We start from the raw sequence: 23,196 nt of genomic DNA, 5'->3' as shown, positions 1-23,196 counted from the left end.
ATAGATTTATCCAAAGTGACTCATATTGCATTCAAGGTACATTTTATCAGTTCATGGATGCCCTAGGAATTAATCCTATAGCCTTTGTGTTGCTAGCACCATGAACATTATCAATAAACTCCATAATCATAATCGAAGTTAGAATACAACCATACAAGTTCCTACGTTTTAACAAAATACTTGAGGGATTCAGATACAAAAAGGCTAATAAGATTCAAATAAAACATAAGGTTGCATATGATGCTTTTAATTTCATGTCTGGAAGGCATTACATGTTAGTATGCATGTTTCAAAACGGTTTTGATTTCAGTAAGACATCGGCATAAAAAAAGCACCAATCTGCCAAGACTTCAGTCAAATTTTCTTTCCATCATTGCAAAGGTCATTTGGTCAGTTATCTTTCATGCTGACTCACAACTTTTGACCAGTATTGTCCATGTGACTCTTTCAACACATTCACATCTATGCTGCAGGAACCTAAAGGTAAATGCAACAACACTGACTGCAGTTGTGCTAGAACATTTCTTATGCGTTTCTCATTAATAAATATGCTTCAAAACATCTGGCAATATACTATTTTAATATTTAAACATACAAAATGCTGAAAAAATGCAAAACTGTAACAGTGCGTAAACAAAAGTTGCAATGTGTCTAATGCTTGGTGATGTAACTGAAAAAAAATACACTAAATAATATATATATTGTTTAAATATCCGAATGAAAAAGCACATTCGTTTCCTCAAACCCTTGAATATATATATATATATATATACGTTTATCTAAACAAAAATAGCATTTAAAGAAATTGCCTTTCCACTTGGAGATCCTCAAAATAAAGTGTGAGTGTGGAATGTGAAGCGAGCCGAGACTGAGGATGTTATGAGGACGCTACCATCCGCACGCGCTGAGGGGGGGTTAAAATCACATTTTTTGCTGCCTTGATGGTATTTTTCATCAGCATGGCTACAGTCATGGGTCCAACACCGCCTGGAACCGGAGTAATGAAGCTGGCCTTCTTTCGAACACCTGTGGAGACGAATTACAAATCATTCCTAACATGCAGTCAGACAAGTAGGAGAACACAACAGAAGTAGAGTTAAACACCCCTCTTCATGTTGTCCCATTAACTTATGCCTTGATTAAAATACATTTAGAAGAACGGATATACTAAACTTACAATATTTTTTAGATGATGAATGCTAACAATTCAATTTAAAAGAAGTAAAAGGGATTGCAAGGCAGCAGAAGTTTTAGTTTAGCTTGATTGTCATGATTTAACGTCGTGTCATGTTTATTTTTAGCTGTTCACAAGTTTTTGCTTAGTAAAAGGTGGTTATATTGCTATATCGATATATTTAACATTGCATTATACAGTATGCAAGTATTTAAAATGACATAATTCCAATCAATGCAAGTCAATAGGATATTTTCAAAAAAATACTCAAACTTTCTTAAAGAAGGTCTATTATGCCCTTTTACAAAGTCTTGATGATGTTCTTTGGCTCTACTAAAATAGGTTTTCATGCTTAAATGTTGATTATTTCCCCCATATTCTCCATTGTTACAGCTCGTCTCTTCCCGGTCTGTCAGGCTGGATCAGTGTGTTGTGATTGGTCGAGCGCTTCGAGTGTCCCGCCCCCTTCCATAACCACCAGTTTAACACACTACTAACTAACTCAACCAGGCCCCGCCCCTTTATTCTGCATATTAATTATTTAAATGAGGAATATTGTGACGTGTTTGTTACCGGAAGAAACTCAAGACTACAATGGAGGCGTTTCAGGAGTTCAGAAACACTGACACTGATATAGAGAAGAACTGGAGCTTTGCAGAGCTTTTTCATGCTCAAACGGCAACATTACACACTAAAGAAAGATGAAGGTAAAAAAAATTATAAATTCACCCAAGACTGATATTATAAGATATTTACAGTTTAGAATCACTACTGTTGCCTTGCAAGCACAAAGATTAAATTAACTCAGTAAGTCTGAAAGGCATTTAGCCTACAGTATTATTTTAGCAACTAAAGAAAATCACACAACTAGTTGTGTTTTCTTCTTACCTTCAAAGTCCACATCACCAACAAGTCTGTTTTTCCCAGTCAAGGGGTCCAATATTCTGTTGATACCAACATCTATAACAGCTGCGCCCTCTTTTATCATGTCAGCAGTGATGAGGTTAGGAATACCTGAAGGGATAATGGTGTTCGTCAGTCTGGGTCTCAGTGAGCGCCACACAGAAATGCATAGACATGCATTAAGATTAATTTAATGTGCAAATTGAAATTCGTACCTGCAGCAGCAACAATGATGTCCGCGATTTTTGTGTGCTGACGGAGCTGTTCTCTGGGAGTGTAACGGTGGGAGATGGTCACTGTGGCATCACCTGAAACAAAACAGGCAATTATATTAATTCCTAACCAAACCTCATCAGAAGCGCACATGCTTTTGCTTTATTTCCTCACCTCCCGGCCGTTCGTGTTTTCCGTCTGTGTGCAACAGCATTGCGATGGGCATTCCAACGTTCTTGGAGCGACCGGCCACCAACACATTCTTACCGAGCGTCTCTATGCCTACGCGAAAAAAGATTCAGTAAACATAAGAATGTACAGCCAGGATCAATAATTTGCATCCAATAACAACTGACATTTTAAACCATGTTTGTTCTGCCTGAATATTTGATTCTGATTGACGTTCAAACTGTTTAATAATGCACAGGGTCAGTTTAATCCCCGTTCTATATTAAAGGTGCAGTAAACGATTTCTGAGAAACGCTGTTGTAAGTGGATTGGACTGAGCACCAAAACTCACTTGCAGCCAATCAGCAGCAAGGGGCGCGTCCAATCATGATAGGGGAGTGGCTTGTGTTGTATAAGGCTTGTTAGACTTGTTGTGCAGACCGATCGGGGGCTGACTTGAAGCAGTGCATGCCGGTTAGTAGGAGGCGTGTCCACTTATGATGGGGAGGAGAGAGTGAGCCGATCAGCAGTAGGGGGCGTGTCCACTCATGATGGGGGAGGGGAGAGTGAGACAACCAGCAGTAAGGGGCGTGTCCACTCATGATGGGGGAGGGGAGAGTGAGCCAATCAGCAGTAAGGGGCGTGTCCACTCATGATGGGGGAGGGGAGAGTGAGCCAATCAGCAGTAGGGGGCGTGTCCACTCATGATGGGGGAGGAGAGAGTGAGCCAATCAGCAGTAGGGGGCGTGTCCACTCATGATGGGGAGGAGAGTGAGCCGATCAGCAGTAGGGGGCGTGTCCACTCATGATGGGGGAGGGGTGAGTGAGCCAATCAGCAGTAGGGGGCGTGTCCACTCATGATGGGGGAGGAGAGAGTGAGCCAATCAGCAGTAGGGGGCGTGTCCACTCATGATGGGGAGGAGAGTGAGCCAATCAGCAGTAAGTGGCGTGTCCACTCATGATGGGGGAGGGGAGAGTGAGCCAATCAGCAGTAGGGGCGTGTCCACTCATGATGGGGAGGAGAGTGAGCCGATCAGCAGTAAGGGGCGTGTCCACTCATGATGGGGGAGGGGTGAGTGAGCCAATCAGCAGTAGGGGGCGTGTCCAATCATGATGGGGGAGGAGAGAGTGAGCCAATCAGCAGTAGGGGGCGTGTCCACTCATGATGGGGAGGAGAGTGAGCCAATCAGCAGTAAGTGGCATGTCCACTCATGATGGGGGAGGGGAGAGTGAGCCAATCAGCAGTAGGGGCGTGTCCACTCATGATGGGGAGAAGAGTGAGCCAATCAGCAGTAAGGGGCGTGTGCACTCATGATGGGGAGGGGAGAGTGAGCCAATCACCAGTAGGGGCGTGTCCACTCATGATGGGGAGAAGAGAGAGTGAGCCAATCAGCAGTAAGGGGCGTGTCCACTCATGATGGGGGAGGGGAGAGTGAGGCAATCAGCAGTAGGGGCGTGTCTACTCATGATGGGGAGGAGAGTGAGCCAATCAGCAGTAGGGGTGTGTCCACTCATGATGGGGAGGAGAGAGAGTGAGCCAATCAGCAGTAAGGGGCGTGTCCACTCATGATGGGGGAGGGGAGAGTGAGCTAATCAGCAGTAGGGGGTGTGTCCACTCATGATGGGGGAGGGAAGAGTAACCCAATCAGCAGTAGGGGGCGTGTCCACTCATGATGGGGAGGAGAGAGAGTGAGCCAATCAGCAGTAAGGGGCGTGTCCACTCATGATGGGGGAGGGGAGAGTAAGCCAATCAGCAGTAAGGGGCGTGTCCACTCATAATGGGGAGAAGAGTGAGCCAATCAGCAGTAGGGGGTGTGTCCACTCATGATGGGGGAGGGGAGAGTAAGCCAATCAGGAATAGGGGGCGTGTCCACTTATGATGGGGAGGAGGGAGAGAGAGCCAATAGGCTTGTTCGTCTTCATGCAGCTCTGTGCAGCCCGATCGGCGGCTGACTTGAAGCAGTGCATGCCGGTTAGAAATTTTGTCCCACTTGATACAGCGCCGACGCCATGTGACTGTGACGTATGCCATCAAAGTACAGCGAGAGAGATTCGAGAGCAGAACTCAGCCAGCGCAGCTTCTCAAGAGCGGCTGCACGACCTCTGATGATGAAACTGCTGCTCCACGATTGGCCGGATTCACCGCATGACAACGATCACGTGTGTTTCGTGTTTATTCTCACACCTTTAGTTCCACTAAAACTCACAAATCAGTTTTTTATAACAGTAAACACTCTTTTGATTTAGTCGCGATGTCATATTGTGTCATGTTTACCAAAATAAAACTGATTAAAAAAGTAGACCCCACTTCATTGATAGTAGCTATAGGCTTATGTTGAACTTTATTCTTGTACAAACAGACACTGTATTAAGCAGTACATAAAGTACTGAATGAAAATGTCTCTGTGCAGTCTGTGTATTTGACAAATATTGCATTTATTTAACTTCAGCTGTGGTAAAGTATGCAAATACAGCGCAAGAGTCACTATGTCTAAATATTTGTCAATGTATTTGAGTTTGCTCGCAAAAGTTGTTTGCTTTTTGCGAGAAAATGTAAGTATTTTCGGGGGATAATTTTTCCTCGCATCATGTCCCTTTATATTATTACTTAGGGTAAAATTTACGGCTTGTTAAAGAAAGCCATTTCTTTTCTACAATGTCTAAAAGCTGCTGGGGTTTAAATTATGCTGTGCGATCAATAATGTGTTTCTCACCTGTCCGTTTTATAATCTCCCAAACTCCCCAGGGAGTGGCAGGCAACATAGTTGTCTGATCCAGGCACATGCGACCAACATTGACCACATGGAAACCATCAACATCTTTTCCTGGGCAGACGGCATTACACACCAGTCGCTCGTCAATGTGATCTGTGTAAGAGAGGGAACAATTAAACAAAAATAAGTCTGGATAAAGTGTTAATGTCCTTTTTAGAAATTCTAGCTCAACCTGAAGTAAAAAATAAAATAAATAAAATCAAAACTGGTTTGAAATTACCATTAAGTCACCATTCAGCTTAATGCAATTATTTCTAAGACCCAGTTCACAGCACTGATAATGTAAACGGTCCAATAACCAACAACTAAAGAGGCAAATAAATAAACTCTTGTTTATGGGCAGGGTTATAATCATTATCTAAAACCAAAAGTAGTTTATCGTTAAAAGATCACAATCTGGGTTCAGACACCCATGTGATCTTGTTCGTAAATTCGTAAAAAAAAAAAAAACAGCGATTCGGCTCTGTCTATTAAACCTTTGACAAGTCCAATCACAGTGAACATTCAGATCTGTGTTCTGACCCAGAGAGAGCAGATGTCATGTTTAGATGTGAAACAGTTTCACAAACGGTCTTTTTAAACATACAGTATCATTATACAATAATTCAAATTAGAAAAGGAGAACTGGGATAAAAGTTTAAAGATCGGATCTAAACTTAATGTTTACGGTAGTAATCAAAATAGAGTAAATCTCCTTTTGCGCAAAACTTGATGCTTCAAATAATGACTGTATCAATTACATCGTTACACCAGTAGGTGGCGACAAGTGACTGTTAAACAAATGAGTCATTGAATTATTCATTCAAGAGATTTGTTCAAAAATACTGATTCATCCAGTAATGAAACAAGTCAAGTCTTTATGAGTGAGTCATTCATTCAACCTGATTTTTAAAAAACATTTTAAATTGACTGCAGCAAAATAACATTTTGTCAGAATCTGTAGTAAATCACATGTTATTTTGTTTAGTGGTCTATTCATAATTGTGAAAGAATCGTGATCTCTTTTTGAAACCAATAAAATCTTAATTCTCAATGTATCCATAATCGTGCAGCTATAACTATAAGTATTAAACACATTTCTGGTAATTAAAATAAGGCTGATTTCTTTTTCTTTGTTTTATAAATAAAAAAAAGCACACTAAATGAAAATGAAAAAAGTTGCCTTGGCAATAAACTGAAATAAGTTTAAGACGGAGAACTGAAATTAATTACTGGAAATAGACACTAAACTAAAACTGAAATCAAACCTAAATAGAAATATATATATTTTTAAAAAGCACATTACAGAATTACTAAAATTAACATGAAAACTAAAAACCTAAAAATAAAAGCTAATACAAAATATTAATAAAACTGAAATGAGCGCTGGTTATGGGCGGTACTTCAGTTATCTTCTGTTAACCTACCAGGAAGTGGAAGCTGTACCAACAGACCATCGACTCTGTGATCAGAGTTGAGTTTCTTGATAAGGTCAAGTAGCTCCTCCTCACTGATACAAGAAGGCTTCAAGATGGTCTCGCTACTAATGCCTACAGAGAATAAAACAGAACAGTGATTCAATATAATGTAATGCAAAGATCAAGACAAAAGGCTGGATTACACATTTATGCCTTGACGAGTCGGCTCAAAAACTCACACAACGCCTGCAGATTTTGGACATTCCCAGTTGGCACATTTCACGTGTAGTGATAGAAAGACAGATTTTTTTAGCTTTAGACTATAATAATTTCATCCTTTTGGAGGAAATCAAACTTGCTGGATATTTTGAGCTGATTTCAGACGCATTAAATTTCACGTCCGAAATTGCGCTCTGTCTGAATAGGTACGAAATTTGAATTTGAACTTACTAAAAAAACAAAACAATTTGTTCTATATAGTATGAATGTAATACGGACGTACTGCATCTGCCATGTTATCATTATCATGTGACCTACCAGCATCGCTTCACTGAAATTCATGAATCCTCTCCTGTGGCCTCATGGGATATTAAAGTGTCCATCGTATGCGCATGTCAGAATCTCACCAGAAGTAGTAGGGAGTTTCACCTTTCAAATACTATAAACTTTTTGATTTCGGACACAGCGATATTGTTTTCATTTGCTGCACTTCTCCTAGCATCGTGTTTCTGCATGAGCTTGTGTTCTGAATGACTTAAAAGTCTGGTAGTGTGTCTTTAGTTCATGATGCACAAAGTTGCAAGTGAATGATGCCTAGTGTTTTAAAATGTAGGGTATTCCAGCCTTAATACCAAAAAACACTGAAGAAAACGTGCATTTATGAGAAAATGTGAATGTACTGGTGCCAATAGGGACCAATGTTAGGCCCCTCACCAGCGTGAGGACCTGTGAGGAGTCATATGTACACTCAAAATAGATTTGCACACTGTATTCAGCCGACAGCAGAAAGTGACACTCATCGCTTACATAGACATACTACAGCAACACCAAGTTCAGCAAGACTCACAGCTGCTTTTCAGACACTATCCGTTCTGATTAATCCATTCATTTTTTTTTTTAAAAAACATTAAAGGGATAGTTCACCCAAAAAATAAAATTCTGTCATCATTTACTCACCCTCATGTCGTTCCAAACCCGTAAGACTTTCGTTCATCTTCCATACACGATTAAAAATATCTTTAATGAAATATGAGAAATTTTAGTCCCTCGATTTAAAAACTTTGACACTTTCAAAGTGCCGAGAAGACATCGTAAAACTAATCCGTATTTATCCATATGCATTTAATTCAAGTCTTCTGAAAAGACTTGATCGTTTTTTATGATGAACAGATTGAATTAACGTTTTTATTCACATATAAATATTGATCAGCAAATGGACAGAGCACTCAAATATTGTTGGAAACAAGCACGTCTGCACTTCCGTTTTCCATATTTGATGTGCTCCATGTCTCTTTGGAAGATTTGGATTCATATGGATTACTTTTAAAACCACTTATGATATTTTGGTTTGTGTGGGTGTTAAATGGAGGGACAGAAGACTCAGGTTTCATTCAAAATATCTTTATTTGTGTTTCAAAGATTGGATCGATTTTGGGTGAACTAACCCTTTCAGCCTTTATATCAAAGGGTTAAGAAAAATCTGACAAGTGTGTCCAGACTTTTAACTGGTGGTGTATATGCCTAATTTAAAGTCCCCCTGTGGTAAAAATCAAGCTTTTAATGTTGTTTATTTGTCTATGTGGTGTTTTTAATATGCTTTAAGACAAAACATGTGTAAATTCATAAGTCGACAGCATTGCTGAGTATTTTCTCCTCAAAACTGCAGTGAACCAAAGACAGTCTCAAAAACACGGTTTGAAATCGCTGGTGTTTCTGACGTCACAAACGACCTCGTAACCAATCAGATCAACGTGTGATCGTCAACGAGTGGATCTCTGAGTGAGTGGAGGCGGGGCTCATTTGCATATTCATAGAACCACGTATACTAATAAGGCAAGGGTGTGGAGTTACATTCAAGCTCTGTTTTCATTCAATGTTTTTCAATGGAAAACATTTAAATATGTAATTTTGGTGATCAAAGATGAGTTTTAAGGGATAAAATTACTGACTACTGGGGGACTTTAATTTTTTCCCACACAGATCTTCGAAAACGCTGTAAAACGCTGTATTCTGTCACTTTGTAAAGAAACACTATGCGTCTGTAGACTGACCATGAAGTTGCGGTTTCCACAAATTGGTGTTTTTGTAGTTTACACGGAGATGGTAACGGTATTAAATTCAAAAACTTGCCCTTTGAAACACATTTTCAAAAGTTTGCGTTTTCAGGCCCGCAAAACGCGTTTGTCTTTTAAACGAACGGCCAAAACACATAAAAGTTTCACTCTTAAAGGTGCAGTGTGTGATTTTTAGCGGCATCTAGTGGTGAGGTCACGGATTGCAACCAACAAAAGTTACGGTGGCCGACAGGAAAAATGTCATCGTCTGAGACAGCAGAGAGTAGAAGTTCAGCAATGAGGTTTCGTTACAAGGATAAATTAAGAAATTATGTTTACTTAATTATTCAGTAAAACTATATGTTATTGCGAATATTATTGTTACTTGTTCATCATTGTGTCAGTGTTTTATTCGCTGAATATATTTTTTATATTGTGTCAATGTTTTATTCGCTTGCTTCCTTGCACGAAGAGCAACATAGTAATGAAACGCGTTTGTCCGTTTAGGGCTCCTGTAGAAACATGTCGGCGCATTTCAATGATCGGGAACCCGCGGTGTGTGTGTAGACAGAAACTGCTCATTCTAAGGTAATACAAATATAACGGTTCATTAAGTAAGGTCTTTATACACCACTGAAAACTTCTTCAAGGTAGTGAGGAAACGCGATCTGTAGCGCTGATATTATTATCTTATATTGCATTTCTGTCAATCGATCCTCAAAAATATTACACATTGCACCTTTAATTTGAAAACTGTCGTGCAAACAGCCCCCAAAATCCCTTGATATTTGATTGCACCTGACGACAACCTAGTTTGGTCGAAACGTTACAGTTTGATGGGAGCAGATAAATCGTATCTTACCGACTTCTGCGGCTGCACGGGTCTTATTGAGAACGTACGAGTGACTGGCTGGATTGTCTCCCACCAACACTACGCTCAGGTGAGGTCTTCGGTTCCCGGCGGAAACCCACTCCTCCACGTCGGCACGCGCCTCATTGCGGATCTGACGGGCCAGTTTTCTGCCCGAGATGATCACAGCATCTTGTCTGGAAAATAAAAGGTCAAAAGGGTATAATTTCACTGCAAAGAACTACAATTTTGCTTCTGATCTGAACACATTATTTTTCTGGTGTAATATATCTGTTCATACAATATCCTCAAACACTCAATGAAACCAGCGATTGAGGCTGGGAGTCACAGCTGTGGTCTAAAGATAAGCTCTGTGCTAGTGTGATAGACTCCCGTCTAAATAAAGACATTCGGACAATAACAGTTAACAGGACAATAAGATAACAGGCCACATTGAAAAATGTCAGACCATTCTTGCATCATTTGTAAAGAGACTTCTAAATTGTTAAATGTAGGATCCTTGATCCAATAGCGACAAAAATATATATTTACATAAGGCATTATATAGCAGTCCATGCAAATGTGTGAACATATCTTACTATTCTCAGCGTTCATGTTCCTGCTTCCCTGTGACAACCTTTATTGATGCGATGTGACAAAAGTTTCGTATGATCAGTTAGTCGCGCATTATGATATTTGTGTTAGTTCTCAAATGAAAGGCTGTAAAACTGCTCTGCACAGTTTTACATGATGCTTTGATAAGGCATATTTTTAATCAGAAGTCAAACTGTATGAAGAACGATAGACATGGAGTCCAGGACAATGCGTGATCTGATTAAATGCATACTTAGAAATACATTTCGATTTTGATAAAGGCATCTGCCACATGCGTAAATATAAACATTAAATGGCTGATCTTTAACCCGAACGACAACCGTTAACTATGGAAGATTTAAGAAACCACACATTTTTTTCTTAAACAAAATTAGCTTTTCCCATGATCACAGATTTATTTTCTAGTGATCTCGACATAAAAGTTAATTACTCGGTTTTTGCTAGCTTTTTCTTAGTTTGGACTGGTAACAAAAGACATCATTAAGCACAATATAAATACTGCTTCTAATTTTTTTTAAAACTACTCTATTTTACACAGAAAACACTTTGAAAGTTGGCATGACAGACTTTTCTTCTCTATTGTAATGTATTTACAAGAGTAAAACGGCTTTACGATCAAGAAACAATGTAGGAGGGACTTGGATCACTGTGGTTTGCTATTGGTGGATCTCATGTGAGTGACAGGTTGTCCCGCCCACGCGCCAGTAAACACGTCATCAGAGATGAGATGTCCTTGCAAGAGTGGACTTTTTTCTTTTTTTTAGATTACGAGGGGAAATTACTTTAAAAAAACAAATACATAATGTAAATACTGATAATGGGCGATTTTGATTTCATAGTGACTTTATCACGTGTGTATAATTTTGTCAGCACCGCTAAATTTATTCCACTAAATCACTGACGACGCGGAACATAAGTGAAACGGGTGTGTGCTCAATTTAAGCCATCATGCATAACGATCAATACAAATCATCAACACATGAGCACAGAAATTAGAAACTTGACGCCGGCTGCATGCAAGCAGTTTGTGACATTACATCAGCCGCGCGCGCTGATCGGGGGCGCGCAGATGAAGTGAACAATTAAACCGGCTTTTGTTACGTAACATAACCAAACCATCGAGAGCAAGTCTCATGTGACATCCTTTTACAAAGAAACTACGTAAAATAGTGAGATAATTACAACAGAGGTATAACTAATAAAGATTTAACGTTACAGCTCATCTGACAACCAGTTTATCGAGAGCGGATCAACGCAGTGACACTCGTATCCCTTACTCTTATTCTATAACTTATTCTTTAAACGAATGAGAGAGGACAGCTCTTGGAAACTTACCTTGAAGATGACAAATGAAAACTACATGCCTGATGATGAAAATGCCGGCATAGTTTCCGCAACGCCCGGAGTGTAGCCATATGGTGCTTAATATAAACAAATAAGAGTAAAATATTGAAAACAGCTAAAGCGTACGTAACAGACAAGGTGGAAATAAGGCAGAAATGTGTTCAGAATAACATAGAGTACGTTTTTAACCCCGATGCCCCTATGCGTGGCTATAGCGTCACTACATGATCCCCGATGAGAAACTAAATACCGCCCCTTGATTCGAAATGCGCATGCGCAGTTTAAATATAAGCTTTTGGCAGACGGGGGAATTTTAACTTACATTTGTACTAATAATTGTTATGTAAAAGTAGCGAACAAAACCGTAACAATATCCGATTCGTATAGACGAGGAAGGTTTCCCTTAGCCAGCACGTAACTTAAGGGTTTTATTTCTAAGCTTTCATATCACTTAAAGGGAACCAATCGTAGACATTTCCTGAATCTGTCTATTACGCCTACTTTTATCTTTCGTCTGTGAAACATCGAACTTCGAAGAGTAGGCCTACTTATAAATAGTGTTTAAAGGCCTTTGAAGATTAACTTTATCGCAGTAGAAATCCGTATCGCCTTATAAAAGTTTTAAGAGGGAAGAAAAGAAGCGGATATGAGTTTCTTATTGTAAGTATTTAGCCGATGCGACTGTTTATACTTTCTTTTTCATAATCGCATATTGCAGATAATATGTAATGTGGAAGTTCACCCAGCAAAAAATAAACCAAATAACATTTCAGTTAACATTAAACTTTTAAAACTAACAACATTTCCGGTCGACATATCTGTTCCTGTGTTCGGAATATGGCGTAAACATATGCTCTGTTCAATACACAAGCACGAAAAGTTACTTTAATTTGGATATGGAAGACTCGTGTTAATTTTTGCTTTGCAATCTATGCTCCATCTTTTCTTTGAATGTGTATATTCGAGATTATTTGGGTTGGATATGTCTCTAACTTCATTTCTAGGCTGAAACATTAATACACATTGATCTGTCTGATGTCCTATTCTTTTTTATAACATTGATTCCAAAAGATACAAAAAAAAAATCTCATACAACTTTTTATTTTACTTGGAAGATATCACATTCATCTGACGAAATGGGCTAAGCATAACTGTGAACATTATATAAAATAAATAAAAAATTATGGCACAGCTTTAGATAATATTAAAAAGTCACTTTAACTTCTTGTAGTTCTTTTACTCCTAGCATAAATTATTTTCCCTAATACATGTACAATTTTTTATATTTTCTGTATAAAAAGCATGAAAGTTTCGACTCAGCGTTTTTGAATTGCAGATCTATTTTTCACTTCTAACCCTAGTGTTCCGTTGATATATATTGTGTAATCAATTTTAACCACAACTCTATATTTTTCTCACTTGATGCAACATGTGACTTATTTTGTTGTTAATGTAGTGGAAACCGTTCATCAAAGACATTCAAGCCCAAGAAAAATATCCCAGAAGGCTCTCACCAGTATGAACTTCTGAAACATGCAGAAGCCACTTTAGGAAGTGGTAATCTTCGAGCTGCTGTGATGTTACCGGAGGGAGAAGACCTTAATGAATGGATTGCAGTCAATAGTGAGTGTGTATGGAAGTGTTGTTGAGAAAATAATTGATTTAATCGTGATTATACCATTTAATCCTTACCCATTTATTTCAGCTGTGGACTTTTTCAACCAGATAAACATGCTCTATGGCACGATCACTGAATTTTGCACAGAAATCAGTTGCTCTGTTATGTCTGCAGGACCCAGGTAAAATAATTCAGAGTCTCTTCAATGCTTTAGTATTTTCTCTTAATCAAAATAACAAATTAATAGTAGGCGGTAAAACTGGTAGCATACATGATTATGCTGCCTTGTTCATTAAAGCATAAATATTCATATAAATTTTTTTTTTCAAAGTAAGTTAGTCAAGTTAGATTTTAACCAATTATTGTAGTAAACATTTTTTTTAACGTTGTTAAGTTTCAAAAGGTGAAAAAGGGAAATTATCTTTGATTAGAAGCACACCTTTAAGTTGCTTGGCACGAATACTGTTTTTTTACAGTATATATATATTGATTAGATTTGATTAGATGCACACCTTTAAGTTGCTTGGCACAAAGGTGTGCTTCTAATGGAAGATATATATATTAATTGACTTGACATTAATTGACATGACAGTTCTAAAATATATATATATATATATATATATATCTTCGATTAGGTATTGTATATATATATATATTAGATTAGATATTGTGTGTGTGTGTGTGTGTATATATATTAGATATTGTGTGTGTGTGTATATATATTAAATTAGATATTGTGTGTGTGTGTGTATGTATGTGTATATATATATATATATACACGCACTCAATATCTAATCTAATATATATATATATATATATATATACAATACCTAATCGAAGATATATATATATATATATGTGTATATACACACACACACACACACACACACACACACACACACACACACACACACACACACACACACACACACACACACACCTTTATGTTGGATGCGATTAATCACAATTAATCCATTTGACAGCACTTTTATATATATATTAAATAAATAAAGACTATTAATGGCATACAAAAAAATATTGAGTATTAAACGTCTATGTCTTGCTCGATAAATCAATAGGTATGAATATCACTGGGCTGATGGGACCAACATCAAAAAACCCATCAAGTGTTCTGCGCCCAAGTACATTGACTACTTGATGACCTGGGTTCAGGATCAGCTGGACGACGAAACCCTCTTCCCGTCCAAGATCGGTTCGTTTGATCCGTTTCATTTGTTCTGAATTTGCACTGCGACCTTTTTCACACAGGCTCGGACAACTTCTCAAATTACCTTTACTCCTTCCAGGCGTTCCGTTTCCCAAGAACTTCATGTCCGTGGCGAAGACTATTCTGAAGCGTCTGTTCAGGGTTTATGCTCATATTTACCACCAGCACTTTGACTCGGTCATGCAGCTTCAGGAGGAAGCTCACCTCAACACCTCCTTCAAGCATTTTATCTTCTTTGTGCAGGTCAGTGCATTAACACACATCCAATAGCTCCTATAGTTAGATTTATTTAGAGTTTGAAAAGGCAGGATATTGAATAACAAAACCTGAAATGCATCAAACATAACAACCTTATGTACCTAATTAAAAACAACAACAAAAAGAAACGGGTGGAGTAAAACAGATACACAGAGGGATAGGTACGGTATGTACCTGTGACGATTTCTTAATTGTTTGAGCAAGCCTCTTCTTGAACTGATTACTGTTTTTGATTATTCTTTTAGGAGTTCAATCTCATCGATCGCAGAGAGCTGGCACCCCTTCAGGACCTTATTGAGAAACTAGGCAGCAAGGATAGATAGAAACTGGTGTTAATACCATATTGGGCAGCCTTAATGCATTTTCCAGTGAGCCTTTCTTTTTTCCTGTTCACTTTTTGGAATCTGAGATTGCTGTTAGTGCACAGTGATAGTCTTTGCAATATCTCAGCTGTGCTTCCCTAAGTCTTTTTTGAAAACTCTTGATTTATGTGTGAATTTTCTCTGGTTTTCTGTTGTCAGTATTACACTGTAGCCCTTATTTTTTTACATGTTTTGGTGATGGACTGGGATATGAAACCATATCAGAGTGTAGTTTTTATGGGGGTACAACTAACACCTGCTTTTTAAGTCAGTGCTTTTTATAATGTTTTGGTGGAAAAAAAGAGAAAGGTTTATTTTATTTTTACCTTTTTTATTGTTTTGTAAAAGTTTGAAGACAAACGTTTTTTTTTTAAATGTTTGCATTTCTTATGTGATTGCATATTCAACAGTGAAGATTATTACAAGACCTTTTTCAAGAGTTGGTAAATCTCAGAGATTTAAATCCAGCAGTATTTCATGCAAAATTTTATTTTTCCTTTGTATTTTTATTTGTTATCATAATAATGATTTTCTACCATGTTCATATTTTTTTGAAGAGCATTTTGAACTTGTTAATATTTAGAATCTAGCCAATGAAGTTGGTAAAGATTCCCAAATGCTTTTTAAATTATGAAATGGTTATTCATTAATACTTGCTGAACTTTTTATCTTATTGTATTTTGCGTTGTTGGTATTTTAAGACATTTTACAAAAACTGCACTGTAACAAGTATTTTATTAAATGACTTTTTTGTTCTTTTAAGGTTGGTAAGTTTTAGTTTTTTTTTGCTATTTGCCAATAAAAAAAACTTTTATTTTGACATTTAACGTTCTTTATAAAGGAAGAACCTTTATTTTGAAATGTACAACATTCCTTAACCGGAAGTTCACTTTTGCTAAGTTTCTGGGCGCGAATAAAATGGTCAAAACGGTCTTGCATATGAATGATGTTAATGTTATTTTTCTGTAATATGTTAGGGATGAGTGTGAGAAAGACAAAACGTCTTTTCTCGAGCTCTTCTCTTTACCGTTTGGCGCGCAAACAAATGAGTAACGTTACAACCGATCAAATAAAAAGGGTCTCGATCGAAGGAAACATTGGTATGTTTTGTTTGTTTAAATAGTTTATTTTTTACATTATTACTGTTTATATTGGTGGTTGTGAGGTACGTAATGCAATTTAGAAGAAAACAATAGTTGATGAGTGTGTTTTAGTTGTGTAAATGTGTCTGGAATTTATTGTTACTAATGTTTTGGTAACATAAAGGCTTTTTTTACCCTGCCAACAAAGCCTCAATTGTGTGTCTTCTGAATATCTCAAGCGGTCGGGAAGTCAACATTTGCCAGGCTGTTACAGAGAACAGAACAGGACTGGGAAGTGATAGCAGAGCCCATCAGCAAATGGCAAAATGTGGACCAAACCAACCAGGTCAGTGTGTAGACTAATCATAAACTTAAAGTGATAGTTCACCCCCAAAATTAAATTCTATCATTCATTTCTCACCATCATGTCGTTCCAAACCCGTAAGACTTGTACATCTTCAGAATGCAAATGAAGATCTTTCTGATGAAATCTGGGAGATTTCTGTCCCTCCATTGACAGCTACGCAACTACCACTTTGACTCTTCAAAAAATTCATAAAGAGATCGTAAAAATTATATGAATTGAGCGGTTTAGTCCACATTTTTTGAAGAGACGCAATCAATTTATATGATGAACAGATTGAGTTTCGGCTTTTTTTTCCACATGTAAACATTCATCAACTCACATATCAGTTGTGGTCAACTGAAACTCAAGCATATTTGCTTGATGTGTGAGAACCAATGAGGTTCATTCTTGTGTTACGCAGCACGTTTGAGCTTCAGCAAGAACCAATGAGGTTCATTCTCACCAGTGTTGGGTGTAACTAATTTCTAAGTAATCAGTTACTGTAATTTAATTACTTTTCCCTCTAGAAAGTAAAGTAGGGGATTACTCTTAATTTTTCTTTAATTACAGTTCTACTTCCAATGTAATTGAGCTAAATACTGTGTATAGACCAATCCGATCTCACGGCGATTCGTATGCATTTTATGAGGTGGCTAAATCGTACGAACCTCACTCGTACAAATTCGTACGAATTAACCATCTTGTAAAATAAGTGTGAAATGTCATGAGATCAGACTGGTATTAACTAGAACAATTCTATATAAAACAATAGTGCGTTTAACATCAAAATGCATTGTCTGATGTTAAAAAGTATGTTTATAATGTAACCTCCCTTTAAATTCAGTTTAAGGATAGTTCATGCAATTTTATAGTATTTATTTAAAAGAATTCAAACAACACGTGTTTCATGTCTATCCTTGTATTATTCAGCTGGTTGAGGTTGATATGGGATTTAGAAAGTAATTAGTAATTAAATACTTTTTAGAGAGAGTAATTAGTACAGTAATCTAATTACTCTGTTGAAGAGATAATTAGTAACTAGTAATTAATTACTTATTTAGAGTAACTTACCCAACACTGATTCTCACATATCAAGCAGTTTCGGTTGAGCTTCTGTTTATATAATAAGAGATGTCGCTGCAAGAGGGAGGGAAATATGTGGCACACAAATAAAACAAAGAATGATGTGCATTGTGCACAGATAAATCATTTATAATAAATACTGCAATATTCCATCAAATAAAATAAAAAACGAGAATTGTCAATTTTGATTTAATGTGACCTTAAAGTGTGTTTGTGCTGTCTTGAAAATAAGTGCTTGGTTTGATATTTTTCCAATGAAGTGAGGCCTTTAGCATCCAAATACCTTTTGTGACGACTGTTTAACGTGTGCTTTGTCTTGTTTTCTGTGTAGCAGACCGAACACTGTCCTCGGCAGTCAACCAGTAACCTGTTACAGATGATGTATCATGATCCAAAACGCTGGTCCTACACCTTCCAGACCTTCTCTTGCATGAGTCGCATGCGCTCGCATCTTCAGCCCGTTTCTGCCGGATCACTGACGTCCTCGGGCTCGCCGGTGCGTGTGTACGAGCGCTCGGTCTACAGTGACAGGTGATGAAACCACAGTTTTCATTGAGAGTGTCAGTTAAAAATTAATTTCATTACAGAAGTATCCTAACCACAAAAAATCCTAAAAACGGTCTTAACCAATGGTGTACTAACTCCAAAATTATTTTGAAAGCTAACTTGAAAGTAACTAATATCGATAATTAACTTTTTCTTATTGATACTTTTCAGAAATTACATTCTTTTGATGTTAATATCTTTTTAAATAAGATAAAATATTGTTCCTGTTATTAAATGCTAAAAAAGGACCATTTAGATTCTTAAAGTATTTATTAAGGTAGTAATGTACTTTAAAAGATTATACTTAAGTGTGAACTGAATGTAATATTTTTTTTGTAATATCACTAAGTGCAATAAAATGAAAATGTGCTAGTTTAATGTGTATTAAATGCTGAACTTTAGTGTTTTCTGAGCCACTTAAGTACACATTTATATGTCATTTTTACTATTGTCTGTTGAATATGGTTTAAGTGCACTACTGAATGTACTGACAAGCATTTATGGTAAACTAAAATATACTTTCATGTTATTTCAATTGAACCTTGTATATCATGTATTTAAAATATTTGTAATACTAATTACACATTTGCATAGTTGCAATTCAGTCCATTTAAAATATATAAACTTTAAATGCAATATTGAATAAAACACTAAAGTTGACATAAAAATAAGTGTATTTTAAAGCACGACAAAACATTAAAACGTTGATTTAAGTTGAAACTTTTAACTTGACATGATTACAAAGTGCACTTAAGTGTGTTAAACTTTTTAAGTGCAATTAGGCGGGCTTTTATTTAATTGATAGGATATTATCTGCAAGTACAGGTTTTTAAAATATTTACGTTTAAGATTTGATGTGCAAGTGCACATTCGATACAGTTAAGCACAATTATTTTTGACAAAGGTATATTATGATTAAATATGTTCATTTTCACTGCTACATTTCTATTTTCAGTGTGTATATCGTCCTCTCTCAGGTACATCTTTGCTTTAAATATGTTTGAGCTCGGCTGTATAAACTCAACAGAGTGGGCTGTGTATCAGGATTGGCACTCGTTTCTGGTGGAGCAGTTTGGTCATCGAGTTCAACTGGAAGGCATCATATATCTCCGAGCATCTCCACAGGTCTGCACTGCGTTCATCAGTTCACGGTGATGATGATGATGGTCAAATATGCACACGTGAAGTGCTGTCAGGCTTTATATGCGGTTTACGATTGTTCCAGTCATCATGGATGCTGATTGGTCCATCATACAGTGTTCAGGTCGTGCTAAAGTGTACAATATAGGCTGTGTCTGAAACCTGAAGAAGCATTCAGTTCACATTCAGAGTTCAGGGTTATTATAATAATCTAATTTAAAACCAAATGTGACCCTGGACCACAAAACCAGTCACATTGGTCAATTTTTCTGAAATTGAGATGTATACATCATATGAAAGCTGAATAAATAAGCTGAAAATCTGGAATCTGAGGATGCAAAAAAATTGAAACATTGAGAAAATCACCATTCATTTTTACCCATACAATGTTTTGTAGGCTATTGCCACAAATATACCCGTGTAACTTGCGACTAGTTTTGTGATCCAGGGTCACATATGATCTGACACCATATTTATTCTTCCCTGCCTGGGGATATTATAGTCAGCAAAGGATATATTTAAAAAAAAATTTTTTTTAAGCATTCAGATGAAGGAATGTAGATCGATTGTGATGTAAACGTGTGACTTGATTTCTTCCAATCTGCGAAAGCCTAATTTTTCAGCTCTCGGACACAACGATTCAAAACACCCGTTGGTCAGAAATTAAGCTTAGTTTACATGTCAGAAACATCTATTTTTATTACATACACGTGTCTTGAAGGGTCTGTAAGTTGCTTCAGATAAACGTGACTTCAAAATGAATAAATGTGAAGTTAATGGACTTGATTATAAGTTGCTCAATTTTAACGATGTGTTGTGCAGAGCTGCATGGAGAGGTTAGGCAGAAGAGGTCGAGTGGAGGAACAGGGAATTCAGCTGGACTATCTTGAGAAACTGCACACACGACATGAAAACTGGCTCATCGACAAGACCACAAAGTGAGTACAGATATGAAATATCGATACTGACATCGAGGATCGAGAGTATCGATACTACGGTGTAGTGTCATCGCGGTTTGAGCTACATAGGGGCACAAAACAAAGGTGTCCCCTCTGATTTTTGCACTGGTCTTAGAGCCATTAGCTATTGCAATACGTAAAAATCCAAATATTAAAGGAACACGCCGACTTTTTGGGACTTTAGCTTGTTCACCGTTTCCCCCAGAGTTAGACAAGTCCATACATACCCTTTTCATCCCCGTGCGTGCTGTAACTCTGTTTGACGCACCCACCGCTAGCCTAGCTTAGCACAAAGACTGGATGTAAATGGCTCCAGCTAGCATACCAATCCCAATAAGTGACAAAATAACGCCAACATTTTCCAATTTACATGTTGTGATTTGTATAGTCACAGTGTGAACAAATAACAAGGTCATGTGAGACACAGGCATCTTTTAACCGTATACATATTGGGAACTATATTCTCAGTAGGGGTGTGCCATATCATACCGTCCACAATAATACCGGTATACATTTTTACATGATAAAAAAAGTGTCATATCGCGATATCAATGATATAGCGACGCGATGACGTATGGCGCATTTACATTCCCTAGCACGCACAACAACAACACCTGTCTGAGCGCGAGAGCAGCCTGTCAGCCTCCGATGACGATTTAGCAATTTCACAAACAGCTTGAGTGTTCAGCGGGGCTGCCGACGCGCGTCTTCTCTCGCGCGCGTTTAGGAGTCGGGACATGACTGAATGGTCTCTTGCACAATCGGGCCATCAGTGCATCGTAACTAAAGTTTATAATAAGTTTATAATTTCAAGTGTTCTTAATTCTTATCAGTTTAAACATTCAAGCGGTTTTAAACTATCCAGTAAGCTACTCGCGCACTCTCTGAGAGAGTTGCACTGCGTGCATACATAGAGTACAGCTCGCGAGAAACTAGTTATTTTTCGCGGATTATATCGCTTTAATGGGGGGAAAAACACAAAATTGTGTAAAACTTCCGGTCTTGGTAAGTATACTCATAAACACAGTCGGTTATGTATAAAACGCATGTGACAGACAGTATAATGAAAACAGCAATGGATCCGTGCACTAGCTGTAAAAGTGACAGCAGCCATAGGCTATGCGTCTGTCATTAATGTTGTCGTCAAAACAACAAAAGACAGCTTTAATTGTAATGAATGAGAATTATTAGCCTATGTATTTAATTTAATCAGGAAACAGAACTAAAAGACTATGTGTTATTTTACATTTGATTACTTTATTATGTTTCTGTAGTATTTCTGAATACTGGTGTTAGACCTACACACATTTAACATTTAATTCAAAGATTGAAATCAAGCTTCCTTGTGTTGTGTAAACTCTTAACAACAAAATTACCACATTGTAAAAACGCAATGAGTGAGCAAACATTTAGGCGAGATTAACATAAGAAAATTTTCAACAACAACAAAAAAAAATTCTATATCGTCATAAATATCATTATCGCAAATATTCTTGAAATATCGTGATAGAATTTTGAGGCTATATCGCCCACCCCTGAGGCGAGGCACTGCTACTTGGGCAGAGTGATTAGCGCAACACTCTGAGCGAACTCTCTGCTCCTCACCACGGGGCTTCTCAGGTGCTGCGAGCAAATCACTCCACCCAAGTAGCATTTTCAAGTATTTCCTGTTATAATTGTAAAGCTGCTTTGAAACAATCTGTACTGTAAAAAGCGCTATATAAATAAAGGTGACTTGAGAGTTCAATTCTGCTGTAAATCAGCTCTAAAAGACAACAGTATTTTATTAGTGCTCTTCTTTCTGCACACAGGGTTCATTTCGAGCACCTGGCGACGGTGCCGGTGTTGGTTCTCGATGCGGAAGTGGAGTTCGAGAAGGACCCGGAAGTCCAGGACAATCTCTTAACAAAGGTATGCCTTCCTCAGGAAAAAGACAGACTTTTAGCATTATTTGATTTTTTTGTGCATTACATAAATGCTTGTTTATATTCCTCATTTTTAAGTTGGTTTGAATAAGGTTCTCTGCTTATTAAATAAATATAATATGGCTTTATTATATATATATATATTCAACATATACAGAAATCAAAATGAATTAAAAACTTTCGATTTCTGTATATGTTGACTATGGAAACTTGTTTCTACCACAGAATAAATACAAAAGGCAATTGTGCAAATTTCCTCGCAAAAAAAGGTAAGAGGAAACAACAATGATTTTTGAGATATAAACTTGCAATTGTGAGGGGAAAGAGTCTGTAAATAGCTGTATCAAAAGCAACGATTCCCTTTTTTATTCCATGATGGTGACAAAAAAGCCAGAATTGAGAGATAAAGACACAATTACCTTTTTAATATTTTTTATTCGGTGGCGGAAACAAGCTTCAATATGACACGCAACGTATTGAGTATACATTTTCTCCTGATCTAGGTTAGACATTTCTTCAGTAATTTATAAACGGCATCGTGGGACCGAAGCCCAAGGATTGTTCTGTATGGACCATTTCTCTGAAGGACAGAAAACCTCCAACTTGAGGATCAAATCGCAGAACTAATGTTCTTTGCTGCAGAAGACCTTCGTCTCTAATGTGGTTTTCTCAATGTTTACAAAGATTACGTTGGTTGGTTGATGTTGGCAGTAGCGCACAGAAATAACACATGACCAATAATGGCTTACTATTGTTGGACAATGAAAACTACTGTGACATATATATGTTATGTTTTATAACCTATAACCAGTTTAAGAGCTAACTGATATAAGTGAGATATTTCTTGTTAATATTGTTTGTTGTTTTTAATTAACTTATTTCAGTAAACCTCCATATTTAAATGAGTTTGAATTTCACTTCATTTCTGACGTGTGTGA

At 37.4% G+C, this 23,196-nt stretch overlaps 4 protein-coding genes across 5 annotated transcripts in view; 2 read left to right on the top strand and 2 right to left on the bottom strand.

Annotated features, from left to right (window-relative positions):
• Nucleotides 1–23,196, bottom strand: part of arl6ip4 (ADP-ribosylation factor-like 6 interacting protein 4) — a 122,358-nt gene that overhangs the window by 6,144 nt on the left and 93,018 nt on the right. The window lies entirely within an intron of this gene.
• Nucleotides 232–11,968, bottom strand: mthfd2 (methylenetetrahydrofolate dehydrogenase (NADP+ dependent) 2, methenyltetrahydrofolate cyclohydrolase). Its single transcript, XM_077206821.1, has 8 exons — nucleotides 11,703–11,968; nucleotides 9,765–9,949; nucleotides 6,639–6,761; nucleotides 5,173–5,325; nucleotides 2,465–2,572; nucleotides 2,293–2,385; nucleotides 2,063–2,188; nucleotides 232–1,026 (listed from the first exon to the last, which is right to left on the bottom strand). Exons 1-8 carry the CDS (start codon nucleotides 11,780–11,782, stop codon nucleotides 878–880), a joined length of 1,017 nt encoding a protein of 338 aa, XP_077062936.1. The 5' UTR covers nucleotides 11,783–11,968; the 3' UTR covers nucleotides 232–877.
• mob1a (MOB kinase activator 1A) lies at nucleotides 11,970–16,108 on the top strand. The gene is made up of 6 exons (XM_077206831.1): nucleotides 11,970–12,371; nucleotides 13,168–13,334; nucleotides 13,417–13,510; nucleotides 14,409–14,542; nucleotides 14,637–14,800; nucleotides 15,061–16,108. Exons 1-6 carry the CDS (start codon nucleotides 12,358–12,360, stop codon nucleotides 15,136–15,138), a joined length of 651 nt encoding a protein of 216 aa, XP_077062946.1. The 5' UTR covers nucleotides 11,970–12,357; the 3' UTR covers nucleotides 15,139–16,108.
• On the top strand, nucleotides 16,121–23,160 carry dguok (deoxyguanosine kinase). 2 transcript variants are annotated; one of them, XM_077206830.1, is made up of 7 exons: nucleotides 16,121–16,277; nucleotides 16,499–16,605; nucleotides 18,023–18,219; nucleotides 19,212–19,359; nucleotides 20,197–20,312; nucleotides 22,145–22,244; nucleotides 22,762–23,160. In XM_077206830.1, the coding sequence occupies exons 1-7, from the start codon at nucleotides 16,121–16,123 to the stop codon at nucleotides 22,786–22,788; spliced, it is 852 nt and encodes a 283-aa protein (XP_077062945.1). In that variant the 3' UTR covers nucleotides 22,789–23,160. The 2 variants fall into 2 exon arrangements, with proteins under 2 accessions (XP_077062945.1, XP_077062944.1); XM_077206829.1 differs by having other exon boundaries at nucleotides 18,020–18,219.

This window comes from Siphateles boraxobius, unplaced genomic scaffold (genome assembly GCF_051911475.1).
Source record: "Siphateles boraxobius isolate OS27281-9 unplaced genomic scaffold, OSU_SipBor_1 56, whole genome shotgun sequence".
NCBI classification, from domain to species: Eukaryota; Metazoa; Chordata; class Actinopteri; order Cypriniformes; family Leuciscidae; genus Siphateles; species Siphateles boraxobius.
Note: the sequence above shows the minus strand (reverse complement) of the source record. Positions and strands in the feature narration are given on the sequence as shown.

Bases quoted from the DNA above. Each gene is read 5' to 3' on its own strand.
- dguok (XM_077206829.1), top strand. From the start codon at position 16,121: ATGATGTTAATGTTATTTTTCTGTAATATGTTAGGGATGAGTGTGAGA. The intron at 18,220-19,211 runs GTGATGAAACCA...GTCCTCTCTCAG, and splicing joins CGCTCGGTCTACAGTGACAG to GTACATCTTTGCTTTAAATA. The intron at 19,360-20,196 runs GTCTGCACTGCG...TGTGTTGTGCAG, and splicing joins ATCTCCGAGCATCTCCACAG to AGCTGCATGGAGAGGTTAGG.
- mthfd2 (XM_077206821.1), bottom strand. From the start codon at position 11,782: ATGGCTACACTCCGGGCGTTGCGGAAACTATGCCGGCATTTTCATCAT. The intron at 2,573-5,172 runs GTGAGAAACACA...TTTTTCGCGTAG, and splicing joins GGAGATTATAAAACGGACAG to GCATAGAGACGCTCGGTAAG. The intron at 2,386-2,464 runs GTGAGGAAATAA...GTTTTGTTTCAG, and splicing joins AAAACACGAACGGCCGGGAG to GTGATGCCACAGTGACCATC.
- mob1a (XM_077206831.1), top strand. The intron at 14,543-14,636 runs GTTCGTTTGATC...TACTCCTTCCAG, and splicing joins CCTCTTCCCGTCCAAGATCG to GCGTTCCGTTTCCCAAGAAC. The intron at 14,801-15,060 runs GTCAGTGCATTA...TTATTCTTTTAG, and splicing joins ATTTTATCTTCTTTGTGCAG to GAGTTCAATCTCATCGATCG.